Below are 23,370 nucleotides of genomic sequence, written 5' to 3' on the forward strand. Positions count from 1 at the left end.
GCCATGACTTAAAAAATGGTGCCCAGAAAGGTAATTAAATTCCCCCATGGAGCAACAGAAACCTTGTACTGCCTCCAGGGCCTAATAGCAGACTTCACTCCACATCATTGACATGTCTCAAAATACAGATGCACAAAGCTTATGGATTTCCACTATATACCAAAATACTATATATACATCTCTCACTGCAAAAGACACCCTGATACCTAGTCTTTATACAAAGTCGCATATTTTCTTCCTGAAAAAATCAAGTAACCACAAACTAAGTTAAATGGAATAAAATTTTAATCATATAGAGACAGTGATTTTTTTTTGAGGAACGGCACGGGGTCTTTTTCATTGTGCCCTCTTACATAGCAGGGTTCGTGGAAGCCACTGTCCCCAGAGGAATGACAAACCATCTCTAAAACCAGAACTTTTTTTTATACAGTTTATACAGCACAAGTCACAAATCACTTTAGAAACAAAGAAAGCATCATTATCCTAAGTTTAAAAAAAACAGGAAGTGAGAGAAAGAGAACGAAGAGAGCAACTGAGTATTTTAATGCTATCTGTTTTCTATTCAGGTTTGGTACAACATAAAGAAGATGTAAACATTTAAAATAAATAATAAAATAAATGTCAATTTCTTCTCCCCTTCCCCTTCCCATTATGCAACACCCCCCCCCAATCAGAATTTGACCCAATCCCTCCTGAACACGTTGTCAGTACTGGGACATTAAAACCCTTCGTTGATGCATGATCAAAACACTACAAGCAAGAGAAGATGCCAAATTAGTAGTGGGATGACTGGATTTCCTTATAGGGAACTGCAGGACACACCTGGAAATGCACATGAGCGTGCAAATACACACACACACACATACACACACACACTCCAAATTGTCAATAAATAGTGAGATGCTGGCTTTTAACATGGATGTCAAAAAGACTCAACAAGCAGAATGCAGAAAGACCCCTTTACTTAAAGTTTTACAAAGCAATTATACACACCACTTTTCCTATTGGTCCACAAATTCTGTAAGGCCTTGGGTTGCCCCTCCAGCCATCTGAGGTGGACAGAAGAAAATTAAAAAGTAGGAGTCCAAGAGTAGGGTGGATATTACAAGGTATGGGTCTTTGAGAACAAACCTTAAACTGTAGGGAATCCTACCAGGATTTGAAGAGACTTCTCCCTTCTAAGTGTTTGTTTAGTCATTACTTGGGGGCCTTTAGTAAGGGGATGTCCTCATCCCTCAGTCTCATCTTAAAGATGATAAATATAAAAGTGCCTTACAGTGCCTGGCCCATTGAGGTGCTTATTCTTTTCATCCCCCAAGGGGCCATGTGGATGTCTGATTCAGGGAGGAAAAAAAAATCAACTTGAAAGTTAAATGGTAAGATCGCAAGGAGCACTGTTGGTCCATTGAGGAAAGGGGAGAAACAAGCCCCAATGCCCGCAGCTCCCCTTATACTTGGAGCCAAGTAGTAGAAGGGATAGGCCTCTTTTCTCAAAGCCTAAAAAGCAGCAGCAGACCCTGACAGCTCTTGACTTTGAGATGTCTGTGTGGCCGGCCCCTGTGGGCACGCCAGGCCTCTCCCACAAGCAGAGTAATGATCAACTCTTTCTAAACACCTCCCCAGAGAATTCTGTACTTAAGAGTTGGCTCTGGCAATTTCCTAAGCTTCACCCGGGATCTGCTTTCTTTCCTGTGTCAACAACAAGTCTCCATCTACCCAGTTCGGGGGAGGGCTGTTCCCAGAGAGGCCAGCCAGGTGACCATGAAGACTGTTTCATGCTCATCGATCAAGGAGTGCCTGCCCTATGCCAACCCAGGGCTGCCCGCAGCCCAACCTGAGCCCACACCAGCTGCCTTGTGGTTAGGACCACGAGGAGACACAGCACGAAGGCTTCCCCACTACCCATTCCCTTAGCTGGAGGGTCCAGCAGGCTGGGTGGTAGGGAGTTTGGATTGAGGGAGGGAGGGAGGAAGGGAGGGTGTGTGTTTGTGTGTGTGTGTGGTGTGTGGTGTGTGTGTCTGTGTGTGTGTGAGAGAGAGAGAAATACAGAGAGAGAGAGAAAGAGAGAGAGACTGGTATGTAAATTTGGAGAGCAAACCAGAAGGTTTGAATATTCAGCCTTCCTCAAATAACTTCTGGCCTTGGGGGAAGCCAAGCAACCTCCTAGAACAAAGCAAAGGAGTTGCTGAAGGAAAAGCACCTCAGAGGCTCTGCACTCTTGGCTGGCTGAGCCTTCTGCTGGTGCCCATGCCAACACATTGACATTGGAATCTGAACTGAAGCCAGACTCGCTCAGGACTGTCCAGCTGGGCCCCAGATCACACAGCATGACCTGCATCGGATTGGGGCTGCACAGAGGGCAGTGACAAGGGGCTCTAAGAAACAAATGAGCAGAGAGTAGCTCCACGGAAAGAAAGAGCTATATGCACAAAGAAGCAAATGGCTTCTGCTTGGCTACAAATACCACTTGAGATGATGAAGCTGTTCCTCACTGAGAGCACCCTGGGGGTTCTTTGCCCTCCTCTGCTACCTGGCTCCCTTCTGCCGTTTTAATTTTTTGGAGGCCAGTCTTCTTCTCAGGAGCACCCTTCACAGAGGCTCTGGGAAACCTGAAACATCACAGCAAGGAGTATGGGAACGATCACGTGTATTCAGAGCAGTCTTTTTGCTTTTCCATCCCGTCTCTCTACCAAGCCAGCCCCTGCACGTCACTTCGGGTCCTAGCCGGGCTGTGTGTTAAGCCCTTCCATCCCGCGTGTCTAGTGTGTATGTAAGTGGGTGGTGAAATAAATAATGACCAGCATGTGTAAAGGGAACGTGTCTCTCTCCACAGTCAAGACTTGGAAACTTGATTTAAGTTATTTATATTAGAAATTGTTTTAAATAGTGGACGATGGTCTCTAGAACTGAATTGCCACAGTGAATCTCCCTCAGAGGCCAGTTCTGAGCAGACATGCTTCCCAGGACAAGCATCCACAGGCTCTGGGGAGAAAGGGCTCTGCTGAGGCCTGCTCTTGCCAGAGGCCTTGCCACCTGTGGGAAGGGCAGCTCTCCTGCCGTGGGAAGCAATGCATCCTGGCTCCAACCTCAGCAGCCCACCCCAGATACCCCAGAATGGTGCAGAAATCCCCAAGCCCCAGCAAGACCTTGCTGGGGCCAGCTTCTCACAACTAGCCAACTGGACCAAAAGAGCCCCCTGGGGTGGGACAGGGAGCAGGTGGAAAAGAAAGCTCTGGATCAGTGAAGTGGCAGAGACCACAGAGAGCAGAAGGGGACCTGCACCTCATTGAGCTGCCAGAGAGGCTGCTGTGACATGACCCCTACCTCCACCTTCCCCAATCCCCCAGCCCTTCTACCCTTCGACGTTTGCAGAAGAGTCACTTGGTCAGAATCTGGGGAGGGTCCAGACCCGTGCTCAGCTCATGAAATCCAAAGGTGGTGTCACCCTGACAACCAGGGAACGGCAGGGCCCAGCAGGGCCTTGGAGTGATGTATGGTTGCTCTGGAGAGAAGGGTCCAGGGGCAGAATGGTGAGGCAGTAGTTACAGGAGATGCCCTGCCCAAGACACCAGGTGGAGGGAAGTTGGCTAGGACACCTGTGTAGATTTGTTGGCACTTTTCCTGGGCTGGTAATTAGGCATTTGGCAAACCCAACCTGTGCACGGCCGTGGCACTCACACCTCATCTTCTGGCCCAGCTGATGCATCTCCGAAGTGGGAAGGAAGTGTCCTTGGTGCTTGCTGGGCAACGGTGGTGTCCCCTGGAGAGCTCAGGGAGCCCCGCTGGGGGTCTGGAGATGGCGTTGGCACCGTGGGGAGTGTTGGGGAGAGAAGGTTCTGTATTGCACTTTGCCTGCCCCTTCTGGACAAGGTGGCCCCAGCAGAAGTGTCATTTGCTGCCTCATCTCCAGAAATGAAGGGTGTGAATATCCAGACCACCCAGGTGAAATGTCATGGCAAATTTCATCAAAACCAAGAGGGACTGAAACTCACACTGGGGGAGGGAAGGGACCAGTCAAAGTTAGGAGAACCCAGAAGGCACGGAGCATGCTTGGTGGGGTACGGGGAGGACATCAGCACTCCAGAGACAATAGCATATCAAAGGGGGGGGACTATGTGGGCCAGCTCCAGGCTCTCTTCAGCAGCCAGAGTGATGTCTTGAGTCTACTGAACCAAGTCCTCCATGGCTTTCGAAAACAAAAAAGAAAAGCAGGATTTGCTCACAAGATGAACAGGGAAGAAGGTTCCATGGCTTCCGAGAGATCAGCCCAAGTCCTCCAATGCCTCACTGCCAAGTCCCACCTGGGTCTCCCCCAGGGCCAGGAAGCTCCCTGGCAGAGGACCCCACCCCCACCCCTTCTTGCTCTTGACAACGCTGGTCCCTGGGAAGGAGGCAGTGATGAGTGCAGGGTTACAGGGCTAGCAGCGTGGGGGAGTTCAAGGAGTCTGATGACTGATCTCCACTGCTACTGCTTCTGCGGTGGGCCTTGGAGCAGGACTCGGAGGGTGACGCAGGCGACTCCTGTTCCAGAACGCTGGGGTAGGTGAAGACGAGGTTCGAGGTACCCGGGGTGATGGCAGGCGTGGAGGTTACCACGATGGGGGTGTGCAGGGGCTCCTCCCCGTAGAAGCCCCCAGCGATGCTGATGGGCTTGATGACAGAGCGCTGGGCCTTGTCCAGCCCCGCCCCTGAGGAAGAGGGGCTGTCCTCTTCCAGGGGCTCCTGTTTCACCACCACGGCACCCACGGTGCTGACCCCACTGCGCATGGGCTGTAGCCCAGAGGCCGGGGGTGACCGGCGCTCCTCAGGGCTGATCTTGCACACAGGGCCGTGAGCCACCAACATGAACTCCAGCTTCTCCTTCTCCTTTTGGAGCTCTGCGATCTCCTTCTGCAGGCCCGACTTCTCCTCCTCCAGCTCCTCTGTCTCCTGCGGGGTCAGGGGAGGAAGAGAAGGATACGAGGGTCAGTCCAGTCCAGGAGAGTAAAAGAAAGCCAGTCGAGTCCTCAGAGCATCTACTAAGAGCCGCAGTTCACACACTTGGCCCAGACAGGTGTGAGCCACATGATCCCTTTTATTTCTAAAAGAGGAGAGGTGGATTCGAAGAGTGGTAAAAATAACCATTGTAGCCGCACCGTCATTGAGGGCTTATTTTATGTAGGCATTGTAGTGAGTGTATCATTTCATCATTTATCTCATTCCATCTCCCAGGAGGTTTTGAGAGTGGATGTTATCAGCAACCCATTTGGCAGATGAGGAAACCAAAATTCAGAGAGATGTAATAATTTTTGCCCAAAGTCACACAGCTCAGAAGTACAGTCCGGACTTCAATCCCAATGTATCTGACTCTGAGGTTCTGTACTGCTTCTACAGCCTTGGTCCCTCTGCCCCTGTAGTAATAGAGAGATGCATGGAGTCTGTCTCTCCCTCGCTCCTTATCTCTCTCTCCTACTCTTCAGCCCTGTGCCAGTCTACCTGTGGATGGAGAGACGGAGCCCATACTAGAGGAGCGTGCAGGGGTGCACAGTCCTTTATCCTCAGTGCAAGGACAGCACTTGGCTCATATAAATGCTCAGCAAATCCCTTTTGGCCCCTTCCTTTGTTGTTCTAATTTCTGAAATCGGTGTACCAGGACTCACAGAACCTCAGAAAACACTCAGTCCAGCCACATGTTTGACAGAGGCCTGGAGAGCCTTTGAGATGGTCACCCTGCAATGACCTCAACCCTCTTCCTTCACACAGAGCCAGAGCAATGAGCCATGTTTAGAGAGGGGACAATACATGTAGGTGGGTATGTGTTTGAGGGGGGGGTGTGCGTCATCAACCTCCTCCCCAATTTTTCCCCAACACAGATTCCCGTTTGTGAATGAGGAGATACGAGCATGAGCTTCATTAAACAGAGTGTAGCATATTCCGGAGTGAAAAAAAAAAAAGTTTCCATCTGTCTCAAGGGGCTGATGAACGTCATGATCTTGCGAGAGGCTTCCTGTGCAGGATGTGGCTCAGGGACCTGGGTGGCAGGTCAGGTGCGGGGGAGGCGGGGGAGGAGTAGGGTGAGAGGGGAGGAAGGCAGAAGCACCCTGCCCTGGGGCTGATGGTGAGGAACACCTGGGGAGACACTTCAGGCCTGGCTGCGGAAAGTTCCAGGCTGGAGAAGGGCTAGCAGTGGGGAGGGCGCTGTTGAGGGGAGGGCCCTGCAGGAGAGAGGGCCCTGCTGAGGAAGTCACAGTGGTGTTGACGATTGCTCTCTCTGGTCTACCTTATCTGAGGGGGAAGCAAGCTCAACTCTCCAAAACCTCCAGGAGACAATATGGAATTTGTAAAGTCCAAGATGGAAGGCTGAAGGATGAACAGCAGGGTTCATCCTTAGGGGAGGGGCTAGTACCTGGGAGGATTAAAGGAAGGGGTGGATGGGGTGTTTTCTAAAGCCCTATCCTAACTTGCCATTGTGAGGCCCACTGACAAAGTCTCTCTTCACATTGAAGATATTCTGCCCAGAATATTCTACACAGGAGTCAGCCTTGGTTTCAGACTTCCTACAAATGGTCCAGAGCAAGCTTATCCCCAGGTCTGAGCAATTAGGGAGCATGAGAAAGTGACTCACAGGGAAGACTGAGGTACCAAGGCTCATGAAGGACATGAGAAAACCACAAGGAAGTACACTGCAGCTGACATGCGGCCTGCCCCCACCCTCCACATCCCAGAGTGTTTAGGGTGGCTGGGGCCTTGGAGGCAGCCCTGGAGGGGCAGGTCTGGATCTGCCCTGGTTCCTAGGATCAGACAATACCCACACCCTCTGCCATCCCTCATTCAGAAGCCCTGGCAGAGAGCAGTTCACACTCAGGCACCGGGTGAGCAAAAGGCACTGACCCACGAAGGCTGTCCAGTTTTCTGGAGGCCCAGGCTAGTGGCAAAGGCCACTTGATTCTCTTTCCCTCTGTCATTAAGCAGGGTACTCAGAGGAAGGGATGTTCTCTGGCCACTGACTCATCGTAGGGCACTTGTGAGCAGGGAGAGGGCTGGGAGGGCCTGGGGCCCTCTGCCCACCCAGACGGCTCCCACCCTGCACAACTCCTCACCGCCTGCAGCTTCTCTGTCAGCTCCCGACGACGGTTCCGGCACTTGGCTGCAGCCAGCTTGTTCCTCTCTCTCCGGATCCGACGCTTCTCCTCCTCTTCGGGAGATAGCTAGAAGCCAAGGTCAAGAATCATGAGTAACATGGGGTGGATGGTTCACAGCATCTTAAAAACCATTTTAAGCTGAGCTCACGCCTATAACCCTAGCTACTCAGGAGGCTGAGACCTAAAGATTATGGTTCAAAGCCACCCTGGGGAAGGAATGTCTATGAGACTCTTATCTCCAATTAACCACCCAAAAACCAGAAGTGGCACTGGGGCTCAAATGGTAGAGTGCTTGCCTTGAGCTGAAGAGCTCAGGGACAGCACCCAGGCCCAGCCCCACAACTGACAAACAAAAAATCATTTTAAGTAAGGCCAGCAGAACCTTCTGGAACTTGGGAAAGGGAGGATGGAGGACAGAGGATTTGTTGGCCGGGCTCATGCAGCTGGCCACTGTGTGCATGCCTGGAGGAGACTTATTGCTAAGACCCCTCTAGAAGATGATGTGCTTAAAAGAGTAGGGCAATAATAGGTCGGAGACTCTCCCTGATCCCTGCAGAGGGAAGCAGTTATCATGTCAGATCTGATTCAAAACTCAGGCCAGACGGGAGTCCCCTCCAGCTAGCGGGCCTGGCCCCACCTGCCACTGTCACTTCTTCCCAACTATGGTTAATTATCCTGCCTGCTTTGCGAGCTTCATTATCCCCATTTGGTTATGTAGCTGGGCCAGAGCGGCTGGGCAAAGTGAGACCCACGCAGGGGGGAAATGTTCTGTTGCCGGTGGAAGGGCCGTAGCCCATGGCCACCAGCTCTCAGACCACCCCTAGGACTTCCCAGTGAGCCTGGCACAGGGACAGGCAGGGCAGGATGTGCAAAAGGAGAGCCCTCAGCTACACTGAGTCCTGCTGCCCACCTTCCCATTCATTCACCATGTAAGCACCTTCTGTGTGCCAGACAAGCTTCCTCCTCAAAGGAGGACCCCACTACAAACAGCTCAGGGCCCGATCCCTGGTGATGAGGCTCACTCAGAGTCCCTTCCCAGCTGTGGCCCCAGTGCCCCTCTGAGGCTCAGGTGACTCAAGGAGATGGCTGTGAACCAAAGCAAAGAACTTCTCCTGCAGTGACCTAATGCACAACAATTACAGCCCCAAATGCTGTTCTGGGAGCTTAGAAATTCCAATAGGAAGAGAACCCCAGGCCTGTTCAGAAAGACAGCTCGGGGGCGGGGAGGAGAACTGAAGCCGCTTTTGGAGGAGAAGCAAGATTCTGCAGAAGCAAGCAATTCTGCCTTGACTGCTGACTCCCCCAAAAGTGGTCCTGTCCCCCCACTGTCCTAGAATCACAGGTGCCCCTTGTCAGTCTGTTGCTGTTGTGTCCTGAAAGAAGACAGTCCCATGCCTGCTGAAACAGAGGTGACCCCGTGGCCTGGCCAAGGTCAGGAGGCCACTTGACCACTAGTTGACTGTGTCTCCACACAGGTCAACAGGGTTACCAAGAGAGCGCAAAGCCATGCTGTAGTCCTGGGTCCAAGGCAAGAGCTCCCAGAAGGCCCAGAAAGCTCTGATCCTTTCCCCAGCACTCAATGCTGAGGCACAGAAAGCAGAAAAGACTGGCCATAATCCTGAGCTTTTCTCACTGTTTGATGACTTTGGGTTTCCCAAGTCGCTCCCGGAGGTGTGGGGCAACTCGTGGGCCCTGATGCCAGAGGAAGTGTCAGGGTGAGATCAACCTGGTTATGGCTTGAGCGAGTCAGCATCACCAGGGGCCCACCCACAAGCCACACCCGTCCTGTCCACCTGCCTCCTCAGCCCCGGAGCCCCAGCTAGAGGTAGCTTTGTAGGAAAGCTGAGTACTCTTGAGCTGGGGGCTAGGCAGGGAGAGGGGTAAGCCACCGAGAGAACCTGGGCTCAGAACCCCCAAATCAAGGCTTTAAAATATTTGCTCCCCAGGTTTCCACAAGGCTGCCTCCTCATGGATGAGAGGGACAGAGGGCTTTGTCTCTCTGTCCCTTTCCAAAAAAAGTTAAGGAATTCCCCAGACAGATCATCTTAGAGCCTACCTAGGTGGTCAAATGGAGGAGGGAAGTGGGGGGACACACAGAGCTGAAGGTCCAAGAGAAGGATTCTAGTCCTGGCACTGCTACTAATTCACTGTGTGACTCTGGATAGGGCCCTTCACCTTTCTGGACCTCAGTTTGTTTATCTATGAGATGGGTACAGAGGACAACTGTGAATAGAGTATCCAGAGTCCCTCCCAAATATAAACTAAGTGTGGTGTGGGGCAGCCCCCTGCAGAGAGCGTAGCAGCGTGCTCAGCACATCCTGGCATCCTACTAGTCCACAATGGCTCCTATGAGCCCGCCTTGCGTTTGGGATTACTTAGACCCTAGGGGAATCTGGCTTCTGGGTGTTGATGGGGCCACTGTGAGCTCTCCTGTGGCGTCCTACACACATTCATTTCCCTGTGCGTCCTGTCATTCTCATCCCACCATTAATGTGCACTAGATGCCTTGTCCTCCAAGGAACAGGACTCCTGAGGAGACTTCTGGTTCCCTATAACTCTGTATGCTAAACAATACTTGCCCTGGGCCCACCATTATATACTGGAAACCATGCTTAAAAGCCCTGTACTACAACTTCAGGGAGCCTGGGAATCCGGAGTGGAAACGGACAGAGGTTGGATGGTAAAGCTTCTAGTACTGTGAGTACTTCTCCAGGTTCACATTTCATGGCTGAGGGTGGGGGGGGAGGAAGAGTTCCATTGTGAATGTATTTTCCCTTCCCTGGGCTCACAGTAGCCTAGCCTTGTGGGAAGAGCACTATACAGGGAGTCCAGTCTAGACTTGCCCATTTACTTGCCATGAGAACCCAGGCAATGGAGTCTGGGCCAAAGACAGGGTCTTGGAAGGTATCAGTCTTTCCCTTTGGAATTACACATGATTCTAACTTCTCTTTCTGATACCAGGGCTAGCTCTCTGCTGATGGCCCTTTTGATGACTCAAGAGATGCTTCTTCCAAAGCAGAGGGCCCACCATTTTCTGACTTCCCTCCAGGCCAATCTGGCTCCCCCTCAAACTGAGCCCCAGAGTTCAAAAAAAAAGCTGATGTTTGTCCTCCCTGCCCCCGCTTACCTCCCCCAGATTCTGAAGGGGTTAAGCAGATTTCTCCCCCAGATTCTGAAGGGGTTAAGCAGATTTCTGGGGGCCCCGAGCCAGGACTCCTCAAGATTGCATTCTAGCACTTACAAGTGGGTGCTGCTTCCAGGCAAAGACTGACATGAAGAGGAATGGAAAGCCTTGTGGGCAGCACCACAATGAAAGATCCACACGCAGGGGGTTCAGTGGTGCTGGTCCCAGCCACAGGCAGGACCTGTCACTCCTTCCCATTCACTGACACTTCATACCCACAGTGTGATTTTTCCACTCATGATTTCCCTCAAGCGATGAATCCTGGCTGCAGAGACCATGATCCTCATTGTCTAACTGAGGAAATGGGGATGCAGAGATTCTGAGGGACACGGGTGGATGTCAAAGCCAGGCCTACTCAGGTCTCCAGCTCTGCCTTCAACACTGACAAGAATATGCTCCTCAGGGCTTAGCTTCATCATCTTCCCCCTCCCCAGTACTTCCAGAACATCCCGCCCCACCCCCCACCCCACCCTGCTACCCAGCAGTCTGTAGAAGAGCATTCTGTGCTTAGTCCACCAACATGGCTCCTTCCTGCCGTACCTGCTCATCTCTCCTCCTGCGGCCCACGGTGGTACCGATAGTTTTGATCACGCCGGGTCTGGGGAGCGCCATGTGCCCTGGGACAGAGGCCAAGCCCGGCAGGGGGCTGTAGGGATGTGAGCGGGGGTAAGGGTTGGACATGGAGGTGATCACTGTGGGCTGCACCATCCACTGCAGGTCCTGGCTGGTGGTGATGGCGTTGATGGTGGGGATGAAGGCACTGCCCGAGCCAGGCATATCTACCCGGAACTTCTGAAACCAGGAGAAAGGCATGATTGAGTCAAGAAACACTGAGTGAAACCAGACAAGCAGAGCTAACGCCAGAACCCACTGACAACAGGGCCAGTGGTTAGAGGGCAAGGCCAGGTCCCCAGGCAGGCTTCCTTAACCGCTCCTGGGGCTTTGTGGTGAATCCCTCCTTTGCTGGAGGTCCTGAGGGTGGCATTGCTCAGGTGGCTCCGTGAGGTGTCACCTGTCTCTAGTGACACCTAGGACACCTGTGAAACCTGGCTTCTCACTCAGGCTGCAGCCCTCCAGGGCTGTATCTGCAGGATGCAGCACCTGGCCTTCCTGAACCACTGAGTCACCTGCCAATTTTTCCCTAGGGTACTGGCTCAAGACCTTGACTGGAGACATACCCAGAAGCAGCTTTGAATGAAGAAAGATCACCAAGAAGCACATTCTCATCTCCGTTTTCACTTTCTAAGAAGTGTTCAGGAAGGGGGTATGAGCCCATCAGGGTAAGGACAGGCCCATGAGAAAGTGTCCTCTGACACATGAGTCTGCAGCTCATGGTGACACAGCCAGATTTCCTGTGGCTGACCTTGACCCTCTTCCTTCCCTTTGCCAGCATCTCTTTAGGGGTAAACGTGCTGTGCTCTCTCTACATAACTATCTATATATCCCTCTCTCTGGGTTCACAGATGTGTCTGCTCACGCTCAGTTTTCCCCTCATCTCTTAATGTATGCCCAGGTCACATTGCAGAACTCTCTGGATCATACTAGGGGAAGCATTCTTTTTAAGATCTGAGAAGATGATTGGGGACAAAAATGGAACCGGCCCCTCAGCAGTCAGGCTGATCCTTGTCCATAACAGCTACTATTCCCAGCATTTCAGGAGAAAGGCTCCCAATGGATCCTCATCCACAGATTATGTTTGTGTTCACCAAAAGGTCCCCCTTCACAGGTGAAATGATGATATACTAATAGCTAACACCCGAATGACCAGCCACAACGTGCTAATGTCTCACGCAGATTATCTCATTAATTCCCTCTGAGGTAAGTACAGTCATTATCTTCATTTTAGAGGCAGAAATTTAGTCTGAGAGAGATTAAGTAACTTACTCAAGGCCGCATTGCTAATAAATTTTGGAGTCAGGATTTCAATCCAGTTCAGCCACACCAGGCCATACAACCCTTGCTGGGTTTTCCCCCCTCAAAATCCAACCCTGAGTACTAGCATCCACCCCCACTGCGCTCAGATACAACAGGCCATCCTTGCTGCGGGTCTTTACATACCTTCCTTTGCACCAAGGAGGTACCATACATCTTGTTTGACCCCACATGAAATCGTACTATCATTAGTACAGATGCTGTAATATCGCCCTTGCTCTGGTCTAATCAGAACAACCAGGCTAACAGGCATCAGCAGCATCTACCTCTCCTGTCTTTGCTCCCCGTGGTCAATGTCAGGGCAGTAGTTGACAAAGCTATGACCCTTCCTTACCCCTACCTGACCCCAGGCTGGATGATGGAATGTGGCTGACTCACACTGCCCCAGGGCTGCAGCCAACAGCATTTAATAATGAGAGTGCCCAATACAATAGTCAGGACCAGGAGAGCTGCCCACAGCAATAGACTCTGGTTTCCCAGTGCAATGCATTCTGGGATTCCACAAGGAAGGTTACTCAGTGCAATGGATTCTGGGATTCTATAAGAAAGGTTACACTCAGTGCAGTGCATTCTGGGATTCTACAAGGAAAGTTACTCAATGCAGTGCATTCTGGGATTCTATGGGGAAGGTTACTCAAATACAATGAGTTCTGGGATTTTAGAGGACAGCTGGCTAGCATGATGGACACTAAGCAAAACAAAGAAACAAAAACCCTAAACTTTGAACATCTAACCAGGAGCCAATACTCCTCTGTGTGTGAAGGAAGAATGCAGAGACAAATGAGAAATGATCTTCAAGAGGAAAAAACTGGGTGATGGGCAGGGCTGCAGGAGATGTGAGAAGAGCATACCTAAGTACATGCCGAAGCACCACGTCCCAGACAGTGATTTTTTTCTCAGGCTGCTAGGTCAGGGGTGGGGAGTCAGCCCTGCACTTAGAGTCAAGAGGCCTGGGTTTGAGGTTTGGCTCAGCCTCAAAGTGCTCTGCCCAGCCAATCACTGAAGTTGAAATTCCAGAACAAAAAGGAGACACTCACATTGAACTCCCTATACTGTCAGAAGGATTAAATAAGCAGCTACTTGTAATCACAGGCTGCAAAGCATACCAGTGGTTCTCAACCCTGACTGAGAAAAATTTTGAAAAGCTTGTAAAACACACACACACACACACACACACACAAAACACCAATGTTGGAGCCTCATTGTTAGAGTTCTAATATAATTGGTTGGGGATAGAGGTCTGGGACAGGTTTTGGTTTGTTGGTTGTTTTTTGTTTTGTTTTTTAACTCTCAAGAAGATTCTAATGTGTGGCCAGGATTCTATTGGGTTAAGAAACACAGCTGTAAACAAATGGAAGATGATACCATCATCATCATCATCATCATCATCAACATCACCATCATCATCATCCCTACCACCACCATCATCACCACCATTATCATCATCAGCACCGTCATCATGTTATCATCATCATTACAAAGGTCTGTGTGCTCTGCTAAGGGTGGCTCCAGGAATTACCAGCCCCCCACTTATGTGGAGCACCCATCTTTTTTTGGGGGGTCCAGTCATGGGGCCTGAACTCTGGGCCTGGGCGCTGTCCCTCAGCTCTTCAGTTCAAGGCTAGCGCTCTACCACTTGAGCCACAGCACCACTTCCAGCTTTTTTCTTTTTGTTTATGTGGTGTTGAGGAATCGAAACCAGGGCCTCATGCATGCAAAGCAAGCACTCTACCACTGAGCCACCTTCCCAGCCCCTGGAGCACCCATCTTTTTTGTATTCCATTTCTTTCCCCAAGTTAGGTTGTGCAAGTAGACCCAGGACATCCGGTGCAGTGGCCCCCGGACATCTGGTGCAGTGGTCTAATATGACCACCTACTCCATGGGGTCAGCTGGCACCCACAAAGTGTACACACTCCAAGAAATAACCGTATGCTAGCTCTAATGGAAAAAATAATCCTGAAGCTAAGCTGGGAGACTGAAATTTCCTTAGGATGAGCGAGCACCTCCCAGACGCTCTCGGCCCTCCTGTCTACCTGCTCTGTGGAAGGCAGGTCCACAGAATGTGCTTCTTGGTAGACATTAGCCAGATTCCTTGCAGCAATGGCTTAGTCTAGACAAAACAAGACAGCAATAAAAACAAGGCAGGAGGTAATGACTGCCTCTGACATGCATGTACACCTTGTTTCAGACAGAGGTACAGCCATCTGGATAACACACTGGCTCCACACTGCAAGAAAAACAATGTCCCATCCCCAGAGGGGACTGAGGCTCCATAAAGAAGGCTTTTGTCTCCAGAGGAACCTCTCTGGGAGACAAAAGTTTCAATTAGATCGGACAGATGGATCTTGCCTCAACTCCAAAGGTGTTATTCAGAAAGCCAGCGACACTGAGGGAGAAGAGGGGACTGTGGTCCCACAAGTCACCCGAGCATTCTTCTACGCCAGCAGACACAAGAGTCAGTCAGGGATGATAAACTGTGGTTCTTCGTGAATGAGTTAACATTCAACAGAAAGCAAAACAATTTCCCTGATGCAGGCAACATTAGCTGGGCAGGTGTCAGGTGCAGGTGCGTGCACACATTGAGGGAATGGGACAGGTTATTTGTCTGGATCCCCTGGGGCTCTGTTACCCCCCTCCCTCCAGAGATCTTCTTCTGAGGACAGAACTGAAGACACTGGGTGGCAGGGTGGCATTCCAGCCAGGCAAAGTTTCCAAATACTTGGTGTTTCCCTGTCAACTTCTGGGTGAATGCCTATAAAAAGACAAAGCAGCCCCCACAGACCTTCAAGAGCAAGAGTTTCAAACACCACTGGAAGAAGCCTCGTAGGAAACCCTTGAAGCTTTCTGAACCATACAGTGTGTGTTGCAACTCGGCTCCATCACCACTGTCTGAAAGCAGCCACAGGTGATATGTAAACAAATAGGTGTGTCTGGGTTGCACTAAGCGTCATGTACAAAAATAGTTTGTCCTAGAGGATCAGTGTCATCTCCTAGGTTCAGAATCAAGAGGAAATAAGAAAGCCAAATCAGAACTATGATACCTCTCTAACCAAGGGAGCCCAGGGGATGGATGGCTTTCACTCAACAGCTTGGGTTGCTAGATGCCAAGTGAAGTTTAAACCCTTTCAGTTTTCTATGGGGTTATTGGGAGTGGGAATCTCAGTGGTACCCAGTAGAACTCAGTACCTGGGTACCATGGCTGCTTGGTGAGAATGCCCACACCCTTCCCATTGTTGATAAGACACAGCTGGGAAATCAAGGCCCCAGCCGAGAAGGACGGAGGAGACTCACAGTCCAGCAGTTGCTGACCTGGTAACCACAGCAGGGCTTTAGATTTCGATGTGTGACACCATAGTCTTTTGGATTTGGGCCCCCATTTTCTACAGGCATACATTGGGCTTATGCCAGGAATGAGCTGGGTAGACACCGTATTTGAAGCAAAAGGTGAAGCTGGTATTCTTGTTCCATGCCATCCTCCAGCAGAGATTTCTCCACTGGATTGATTCCTACTGGGCTCCCCAAGCATACACTATTTAAATTCTGGGGAAGGCAGGTGCAATGTCAAAGAATAACTAGCTCTTTTCTCTTTTCTAAATCCCAAGGTGGAGAAAGGAAAATTCCAACATCCCAGAAGGTCGTCTCAGGGGAAGAGAAAGAACAAAGGCGCACGCTGCCTCCACACTTCCCATACGAGCCCTGTCCAGGTCAATATCACCACTGGGCAGGTGCCCAGCGTCTTTGCTGAACCCAGATGGCCTCCAAAGCCTTCAGGATGGAAATCCACCAGTCTTCAGAGTCCACATTGGGCATCACTTTGACCTCTAACCTTTCTTCTCTGAGAAATAGGAAATGCCATTCATGTCACAATGGAAATTGCTGCTGCGAACTCATGAGTCCCAGAGCTTTAGAGCATACAAATGCTATCTCAAGTGACCTACTCCTCACCAGCCTTCTTCTCTTGCTAGCTTTACTTGAAGGAACCACTAGTACTAAGGTTTTAAAAAAAATACACAAAACCACAAGGAAAAGCAAAGCAGACTATGGTTGGAATGAAGGCTCCACCCTGCTTCCCTGATTCCTTTGCTCCCAGGGCCCTCCAGGCCAAAAGCCCTATTCCAAAGCACTGGAGAATTTATTTGTGGACTGAATTCTATTCTGTGGACCTCCTTCCTACTGCACCTATCCTCAGAGCTCTATACTCAGTGGGAAGGACTTGCCATCTTCTCTCAGAACGACAAGAGGTGAGCAGGTGATAACCAGCCACATGACAGGACTGAGACAGGTTGAGCCCAAAGAAACCCTTCCCCCTCCAGCGCTAGGGAATGAGGAGCTGAGGTACCCACCCAATGGGCTTTGGAACGGACATGTTTACTTCAGTCAGGGCAGCTGTCATCATTTCCAAATGTTGTGGCCTCCAGAAGTGACCACACACAACATACACGAGACATACCCACAGGGTAACGATGCTATTTTTTTTCTTTCAACATACAAACAAGTTTCCTTAATTCCCAAATTAGTTCATTTTTTTAATTCCCCAATACAGGGTCTTTATTCATTTTTACTAGAGAGACAGGCCAGCAAGGATGCACATTTCAGTAGGCTTTCTTACGGGAAGCATTCTCTCAGGCAGATCTCCAAGACTCAGGCTCACACAGCTCAGGATTATATTCTATACTGGACCCATCTGAACCTCCTACATCAGACTTAGTCCCAAAGATGTTCTGGTAATTTCCACATATCAAATTTACTCCTCACCTCCAAGAAAGATTTGTTAACAAAGAGAATTTTCATAAGTATACGCTTGAAAGTAATTCCAAAAGAGGGGCATTGCAAAACCTTTCCAAACCTGACCAAGAGCCACAACAATGAAATATAGTCTCTTTAAGGTACAAGGAGGAAAGGATACAGTGATTTGGATGTGTTAGTTCTGGTATGTTTGTATCTCCAAGACAGAAAAGGCCCCCAAGTCGTCTCATTGTATATTCACCTTGAATAATAAGACAGGCAGAAATACAGTAATGGGTTTTGGAAAGGAAAATTCAACTGCCAGTCAGACAATACATGACTGTGACTTCACCCTGCTTGCTTTGATGAAAAACTGAAGCTGAGTTCCACCATCAAGAATCAACGGAACAGACAAGTTCCTGGGATAATATTTTGTTTGGCCCTAATCTACAAAATCTGGAAGAGCAAGGCAAACACACACACACACACACACAATTTAGTATAAAAACTAAGTTTTAAAAAAAGCATAGGCCCTTAATATGCACCTATCCACCGGTTCTGAATGATGCCCCATCCCATACAAACACACCAAGGAAACAAGTGGTGGTAATCTGTAAACATTATGCAGACACCCTAATAAACAGAAAAGCAAAATAGGAAAGAAAAAACTCCTTTTTCAACAAGGTTTTATTTAGAACAAAAAATTTTAAGAAATTCATTTTAAAGTCAAGAAGTTTGTAGTTAACCACTGTTAAATATATGGTATTTATTTGCCCTAAGTGGAAAGCAGAGAGAGATTGGGGGGTGGGGGAAGAGAGAGGGAAGAAAAATTCTAAGAATTTGGAAAACTAACCAAGTTAACACACTCTGGGGCTGGAAAAATACATTGCCAAGATAGTGCTCCTTGAAATGTCCTCTAGGGGGCACTAGAGAGGTAGGATTGAGACTGACTTGGGAATCACAGTCATTTCTGGTAAAAGTTCTTTGATGTGAGGAATGTCCCAGCCTGGTACAGTTGGCAAAAGTTCACTCTGGGGAATTTTGTGCGTATGTGTGCATGTGTGCTTGTGCGCGAGTGCCTTGGGAAAGAGTGGCTGAGGAAGAAAAGAGTACATCTGATATTCCTTCATTCCAAAAAAGAAATGCCCCATTTAATTTATTTTCACAACTTATCTGAGACACAGGCAGATAGCAGCCTTGGAAAAGTTCTGTGTCTTGTTATTGTTTTGTTTTTTTGATTAAAGGGGGCCTGGCTGATGAAAACAAGTTATGAAATGACCTATGTTTGTGTAACTGGCTGTATTGCGTAATGCTGAGGCCCTGAAACCGTAACAGCCAAGCAGCCAGGAAGGGCACAGATCTGGAGGTGTTGTCCCAGAAAGTTAGGAGACAGAAAATAACAACCATAACAAAAAGCAGAATGGGGGGAGGGGTGGTGCGTGTGCACGTGAGCACATGTGTGCACACACACATGCGTGCAATTATTCCTAACCAAACAAAACCATCAGTGATCAATCTTTGAGATTAAAATTATAACTACAACAGGAAATTTTTTCACATTCAAGTTCCTGCAATCAAGGCTTTAACAAAGAGATGTTCCCCCACGCGCACCACAAAGCCACGGGAACTTGTGGCCATACATTAAGATGAAGCCCTATGAAGCTGGGAAGGAGAGTAAAGCACTGGCCTGCAAACTTGATTTTTAAAAAATGTAATATTCAATTGCTCAAGGGAAAAACCAGAGAACACCTTACGCTGATTGATCCATAAAGAAGGAAGGACCATTCACTAACCACCCAGAAAAGACTCCCTGATTAAGGAAGCTGAAAAGAAATAAAGTGATTATAGTCTTTATCTGGTATGTAATAAAGTTACCTAGAGCCTGGATGGGGTGGGGTCATTGCACAGACTTGTGAAGTAACAAAAGCCTGAGTCTAGTCTTTGGGACTACAGGGCAGTTTTGTTCTGAGTGGGGGTGATAATGGAAAAATCCTCTCCACTGCTGATCCTCGCTGTTCCCCCCCCACCCCCACCCCCCCGCAAGGAGTGGGCAGAGAAACTTGGCTAAAACAGCATTGCTTTGCCAATCCTAGTTTGAAAGGTGCTTCCATCACGCTGTTGGGCCGACCGGGCAGACAGACATGAGCACCCAGTATACTGCTTGTTGCTAATTGCAAAATCCTCATGTGTTACAGCATGCTAGGAATTAGCCAACAGCTGCTTTTTGCTTCGGTAATGAGGCACCATTACACTCTGCTGGACTCAGTTCTCTTCCTTCATTCTAGCACTGGTTTCCTGTCTGATTGGCTTCCAAAACAGGGAATTGCCTTCACTCACATCCTGGGCTCAAAGCCCTAGTGACACAGATTATTCAGCTGGGGCACTGATGTCCGGTCTGACTTCCCATCCAGGCCCCAGGGTCTAAGAGAAGCCAGGCAGGGAGATTACCCATGATCACAGACAGCCTCAGACAAGCTAGCAAATGAAGAAATCCAAAGATCCCTTCCTGATCCAGGAAAGAAGAGAGGAGAGTTCGGGGTTTGTTGAGAAGTAAGAGAAGAGATATAGATGACTAGCATAGCTGAATGATACTGGATTCAACACAAACCACCAACGGGCCAGAAAGCAAATATAATCATCAACTTTTTGGATTAGGTTTGTAACGCCTCACCTTGCTGCCCACAGGCAGCCACCTCGAAGCACACATTAGGCTCTCTATAGCAGATGATGAGAGGGACGCGAGGCGGCTACAAAAACCATTTGGGGGACTCACCAGGTGTGGAGGGACATCACTTCCAATTCCAAACAAAGTCCTGATTCTCTTATGCCTCCAGTTGTACCCACTCCTCCCTAGAGCTAACTCCAGCCCTACTGTCTAGCTAGCTCTGGTGGCCAAGGCCAACTGCCTTTTGAAGCAGCTCAGGCTGTGGGTCAACTTGGCTAGAGACTCAGACTCTGACCCAGGTGGACTTCAGGTTGCAGAGAGCCAGCGCCGTCCCAAGGGAGGAAGGGGGGGCCACCGCAGAAGCCAGGCACCCCACCAGCACCACTACCCCACCAGCACCTCTCTGGTATTTATAGACAGGCAGATCATAGGCGCAAACCCTCCAGTGCAAACCAGTCGGGCTGCTTTAGAAAGAGTTGTTTTTCTGCTTCCAGAACCACCCAGGAGCTCCGATGATGTCTCTTTCTCCCACTTCTTTCTGCCCGCTTCCTTGCCAGATACCCCAAGTCCTTCAAGGAGCTCCTCCAGGGGGGCAACGCAAGCTCCTGCCCGGACCCTTACAGGAAACTGGAGAGAGCCATTCCCAGGCGGTGCCCGGAGCCAATCAAGGCCGGCTTCTTCCTTCCTGACCTTCGCACCTGATTCCCAGAGGCGCCCGTCCCCCCTCCCTTCACTCGGGGTTACTCGGAAGGAGCCCCAACCTGGGTTCTGAGGCGCTAACTTACTTTCAAAAATAAACCAAGGCTGATGGAGAACATGGGAAAAGAGAGAGAGGGCTCCCGCCCCCCCCCCGCAGGAGCAAGGACCCGAGCTGCGGGGGGGGGGGTGAGAATCGTGGGCGCGAAGCTTTCTTCGTCTGTCCACCAGTCTGTCCACCATGGAGAAAGGAGAAAGTGGAATGGGGGGGAGGGGGGGTCTTGAATGGAAGCAACAGGCTCCCGGGAGAGGCCCTGCGATTCCAAGAGCTTACGTAGAACAGAGGGAGCATGAAGCAACAAATGTGTTTGCTCTGCGAGCCCATTATCCGCTCCAGTTTAAAAAAGAAGAGAAAAGTGGTGGGGATGGGTGGAGCAGAAAAAAAGAAAGAAAGAAAGAAAATGTATCCACAATACGATAGTGGCCGGGTAAGGCAAGAAAGGGGAAAGAAAGCGGGGCGAGGGGAGGGGGGTAGTGCAGTAAGAGGAGGACGAGGGTCCGCCCGCGCCGCCAGGTGCACGGGGCCCCGGCACCTACCTGCTGGCCGCCGCCGCCGCCGCTGGAGTAGGACTCGGCGTGCGCAGGAGAGCCGCTGCTGCCCCGGGACGAGGTGTCAAAGTTCCCGGGATAATCCTGGTACATGATCCGCGGTGGGGGCCAGAGAGGAAACAGGGTGTTCTTCTTCCCCCGCCCTCGCCGCGACCGCGCGCGCACGGCCGCGCGCTCGCTCGTCCGCCGGCCGCGCCGCGGGCTCGGGTCTTCGCTCTCCGGCTGGGCCCCACAGCGGCGGGCGCGGACCGGGAAGCGGCGACACCCGGGGAAGTGTCGCCCGGCACGGTTTTCCTGCTCGGCGAGCGCCGCGGGGACCAGTCGTCACCCCCGGTCCCTCCTTCTAAAAAAGTCGGCGCGTCCCTCGCTCGCTCCCCGGCGCGCGCCCTCCCGCCCCCGCGCCCGATCCTCCGCCGGGACCGGCTGCCCGAAGAACTGGGGATCAAAAGAGAATCGGGACCCAGTGGGTGTCGCTGGCCAAGCCCGGAGGACCCACGATCTCAGAGAGGGCAGGGGGAAAAAGAGAAAGAGAGGGGGGGGAGGTGAAAAGACAGGCTGCCCGGCTTGGAGAAACTTCTATTTCCTCCTCTTAGAAAATCAGCCCGAGAATAAACTTCCTGTGGCCGCCTGGCCGCCTGAGTTTCCGAGCGGCTCGGACACTTGACTAGCCGGCAGCCTGCGCCCGTCCCGGGGCCCCGATCGCGCGAGCGACACGATGCCTGTGGGCTCCCAGCGGAGTCCGCGCTGAAACGGACACGGCACAGCGACCAGCACCCCTCGCCCGCGCCCGCTCCCGGACGGGCCGGCCTCGCGCGTCCGCGCCTCGCCCTCGCTCTCCTCTCTCTCTCGTTCTCCCTGCCCCTGCTGAGCGCCGCTCGCTCGCTCGCTCGCTCGCTCGCTGGTTCGCTCGGAGCCCCTGCGCTCTGCCCGAGATGAGTCACTACAATGGCACGAGTTCAACTCCACACTCTTATTCTCTAGCCCCGCACCATGTGGATCCACTCACGTCAACTCAGACTCCACCTTGCAGGGAGGAGCGCGCGAGGAGGCGGAGGAGGGAAGAGAGGGGCGGGAGGAGGGGGGAGGGAGAGAATGGAGGAGGGGGGGGGAGACGGCCCAGGAAGAGGAGGGAGAGGCGCGGGAGGGGAGGAGGCGGGCGCCGTGCTCCCCGCCCTGCCCCAGCTCGCGGTCGTGCTGACGCCAGCCGCACACCCCGCGCGGGGAAGGGAGGCGGTGGTGAAGGTGGGAGCCGGCAGGCCGCGCGCTCCGGCGGGGTCGAGACCGCCGGGCCCCTTCCGCACCCCCACGCCCCCCTCGGGCGCAGCGCCCTTGGTCTATTCCATTGGCGCACGTTGCCAAAGATGGTCATTTGCGTTAGAGGACGCGAGTGCGGGTTTCCTCGCATTCGGGTGACGTGGAGGGAGAGGGAATCCCTCGCCCGCTCCCGAGCGCGCCGCGGCCTCCCCCTCCCGCCCCTGGAAGGGGCGCGGGGCGGGGCCCCGAGAGCCGCCGCGCGGGCCCCGGCTCCAGGGTTTAGAAAACAATCACGGTCCTGAAGACAAGACGGGCGGCGCGGCGCCACCGCGAGGCCGAGCGCCCGGCGCGCAGAGCGGCTCGCAGGGAGGGCGCGGCTGTGCGCGGTCGCCCGCGCCCTGAGCGGCGCCGCCCGGTGCAGCGGGCGCCCTGGGCGCGCTGGATACCCGCGCCGCCCTGCGGCCGGCTCCCGGCGGGGCGGGGTGCGGCCGGCGCGGCGCCGCCAGGCGAGGCCAGGCGAGGCTGGCCGGCCTATTTTCCCCCTCCGTGGCGGGCTGCCCACCGCTTCCCTTTTTGTGTGTGTTTCTGTGCTTTTTTCCTTTAAATTGTTTTTACTTTTTTTTTTCAGTCCTACAATTAATTCGTTTAGGCCTTGAAGACCAAACGAGCCCGCCTAAGCCAGGCCACGAACGAGCTCATGTCATGGGAGTAATCGGCCCTTTGCAAAGGCCAGGCTGTTCAGAATGTATTTAATAATAATAATAACAACAACAACAACAACAGGGGTGGGGGCGGCCACGGCGAGGGTGTGCCCCAAGTTGTCTTCAGCTGTTTTGGAGCAAAGTTCAGGGCGTGCGGAGCCGGACTCCGGGTCCTCCCGCCTGGCTGGGTGGGGCGCGCTTAGGATAGGGAGCAACTGGCTCCAGTGCGAACTGTGCTCTTTACGAGCTGTGAGGTCTCGGGCGAGTCGCTCAACTTCCCATGTCAACGTGCCCAGGAACGAGGACCTTCTAAGGCCTTGGTCTGCTCCGGAGTCCCAATCCTTTGGCAGAGATGATGTGGTTCGACCTTACAGAAAGAAGCACTGTACCCGGAGCCTGGGAATTTTAGGCCCGGGTTTAGGATCTGTCTTACCCACCTCTCTAAATAGCGCCATCTGGATTTCAAGGGGGACTTAGGAAGG

At 51.8% G+C, this 23,370-nt stretch overlaps 1 protein-coding gene across 1 annotated transcript; it reads right to left on the minus strand.

Moving 5' to 3' along the window:
• Positions 1–1,999: 1,999 nt before the first annotated feature.
• Positions 2,000–21,132, minus strand: Fosl2 (FOS-like antigen 2). The gene is made up of 4 exons (XM_013013785.1): positions 20,922–21,132; positions 10,846–11,097; positions 7,080–7,187; positions 2,000–4,929 (listed from the first exon to the last, which is right to left on the minus strand). Exons 1-4 carry the CDS (start codon positions 21,024–21,026, stop codon positions 4,411–4,413), a joined length of 984 nt encoding a protein of 327 aa, XP_012869239.1. The 5' UTR covers positions 21,027–21,132; the 3' UTR covers positions 2,000–4,410.
• Between the last annotated feature and the right edge of the window lie 2,238 nt (positions 21,133–23,370).

Source organism: Dipodomys ordii, unplaced genomic scaffold (assembly GCF_000151885.1).
Source record: "Dipodomys ordii isolate 6190 unplaced genomic scaffold, Dord_2.0 Scaffold20, whole genome shotgun sequence".
Lineage (NCBI taxonomy): Eukaryota > Metazoa > Chordata > Mammalia > Rodentia > Heteromyidae > Dipodomys > Dipodomys ordii.